Source organism: Notothenia coriiceps, unplaced genomic scaffold (genome assembly GCF_000735185.1).
Source record: "Notothenia coriiceps isolate Sejong01 unplaced genomic scaffold, NC01 NC01_scaffold00014265, whole genome shotgun sequence".
Classification (NCBI taxonomy): domain Eukaryota; kingdom Metazoa; phylum Chordata; class Actinopteri; order Perciformes; family Nototheniidae; genus Notothenia; species Notothenia coriiceps.
The window spans coordinates 1-2400 of record NW_011346966.1 but is presented as its reverse complement, the minus strand read 5'-3'; the positions used below and the strand labels follow the sequence as shown (position 1 = coordinate 2400).

The 2400-nt window shown below is 42.8% G+C and overlaps 1 protein-coding gene across 1 annotated transcript; it reads left to right on the top strand.

Annotated features, from left to right (window-relative positions):
- Positions 1-317: 317 nt before the first annotated feature.
- On the top strand, positions 318-2087 carry mrps9 (mitochondrial ribosomal protein S9). The gene is made up of 3 exons (XM_010774551.1): positions 318-427; positions 531-699; positions 1417-2087. The coding sequence occupies exons 1-3, from the start codon at positions 335-337 to the stop codon at positions 1812-1814; spliced, it is 660 nt and encodes a 219-aa protein (XP_010772853.1). The 5' UTR covers positions 318-334; the 3' UTR covers positions 1815-2087.
- Positions 2088-2400: the final 313 nt, after the last annotated feature.

The window sequence follows — 2400 nt, the reverse complement described above, 5'->3', positions numbered from 1 at the left end:
TGTGTGTGTGTGTGTGTGTGTGTGTGTGGTGGGGAGGGGCTCCTTATTTTCATCTAAAGTAACAGACAGAGAATCAGCACTTTGGAAACAGGGCTGAAACAGAGGGGATTATGGGTAATGCTGCAATGATGTTTGGTGTTTCAGCCAATCAGAGACAGGTTCTGTATCTATCTGAGACCTGTGATGTACTGATGAAGAAGAGGATGATAGGGGACCTTTAAGTCATTTTGATGAAAGGTCCAAACGTATTTGCTGAATAGACGAGCTCTGTAAGGATCCCTCTGTATCCCAGCACTTACATTATCCATTGTTGGGCTGTTCTTGTGTTTTTTACATGTTTTCCTCCATCAGCGGACTCGGCACAAGCAGGTGGCTCACCAAGGATGAACTGGATATATTGCTAGGAGAGGGCATCCGCACTGAGGATGTAAGAGCTCTCTTTATTTCCTGTCGTCCTCGTCCTCGTCTCTCACATCTATTTAAAAGGATTGTTTCCCTTGTTCTAAAACGTGTCACGTGGTTTCCTTCAGTACGACCGCTTCCTCCAGCTGATGGAGCGCCTGCTGTCCCTGCCGTACTGCGGCACAGAGAAGGACTTCGTCCTGAGCTACCGGAGGGAGCTCGACGCCCAGTCCAGCAAACAAACGGTGCCCACGATTGAGCAAGACGAGAGGGGCGTGGCCTATAGCACCTCGGAAGGTAGGAACGTACAAAACGTTGCTAAATCAAATTTAGATTTTTACATTTGGTGCCATTCTTACTAACTGATGGGAAATGGATGTACGTAACGTGACGCGTCCACCTTTAAAATAACTCAAAAAGGTCAAAACCAACTCTAAATAATCTGGGTTGATTGTTCAAATACAAGAAGGTGCGCATGTTCCTTTCCCTGTTTCACCTGTTTTTATAATTTGGAGGGATGTTCCCAGATCAGGAAATAATGGGCAAATCTGTCAAAAACAAAACTGAGACCAATTAGACGAGAAACTCCAGACTGAATGAGTTGATTATAGGGAAGCCTTTCAAGAGTGTTTCATTGTCAAGTGTACAGATGAGTTAGTATCTTCAGTCTGCTGCACATGTTCTACTTTAATGCTGCTTTCATTCTACTTTGAGATGTTTACATTCTAGTATTGTTTATTTCTACTCTTTCATTTCTACTTCTGTGCAATGCCTTTGTTGTTTTTGATGCTGCTGCAACGCAAACATGACCAATAAAGTACCTCTTGTCTTATTACCACCTGGTATTGAAACAAAAGAAATGTCTTTTACTTAACTAAACTAAGGCTTTTGTTTAAAACATCGGGCAAATACCTCCATAAATGTCAAACCCACACATTTCCAATCACTTCCCCATTTTTCGTATCATAATATATGAAGAGAAACGTCAGGTAAAGGTGTGCTTTGCCTCTTCAGGGCGGAGGAAGACGTCGACTTCTTCTGTGGTGCTCAGAGACAGCGGCTCCGGACGCATCGTGATCAACGGCCGAGATTACGTTCATTATTTCCCCGTTCAGCAGGACAGGTACGAGAGCTGCGAGGAAACACTTTTTACCTTAAAGGCTAGACGTGATGTGCTCTACTCTCTCCCCTTCAAACATCTTTCATTTGATTTCTTTACACTTCGAACGTGTAAAACCATAATACAAAAAATAATGACATCACATGACATATTACATGTTAGACGCTTTTATCCAAAGCAACTTCCATACTCATTACTGTGGGCAACCCCCACAGGAGCACTTTGGGGTGAAGTGTCTCAGGGACACAACGACATGCTGACTGCAGTGGGGTTTGAACCTGTGCTCCCCTGATCCAAACACCACTGCGCCACACGCCTCCTGAAATGAAACTTTTCATAAACAAAAATACTATTGACCAACACGTACGAAAAGATAAAATAATAAATAAATAAACAAACCGTAAACACCAAGTTATTATTAAACAATGTCATCCCTGTGTCTTGTTGAAATCATGTCCTTATACCTTTTTTAAAAACAGTTTTACGTTAGGACCTAAAATACATCTCAGAACAGCTTTTCTCTCTCCGGAGCGTCGCCTCGCTTTCTTATTTATCTCCTCGTAGCAAGTTAATTACACGTGTGTGTGTGTGTGTGTGTGTGTGTGTGTGTGTGTGTGTGTGTGTGTGTGTGTGTGTGTGTGTGTGTGTGTGTGTGTGTGTGTGTGTGTGTGGTGTGTGTGTGTGTCTTTGAGAATGAAAGGACACGCATGTGAGTACATGTTTTAAATCTGTAGTTAGCAAGAAGGAACCACTGACCCATAAAAGAGTCTTAATCTTACTATCGTCACACACATACATCTTACTATCACACACACACACACACACACACACACACACACACACACACACACACACACACACACACACACACACACACA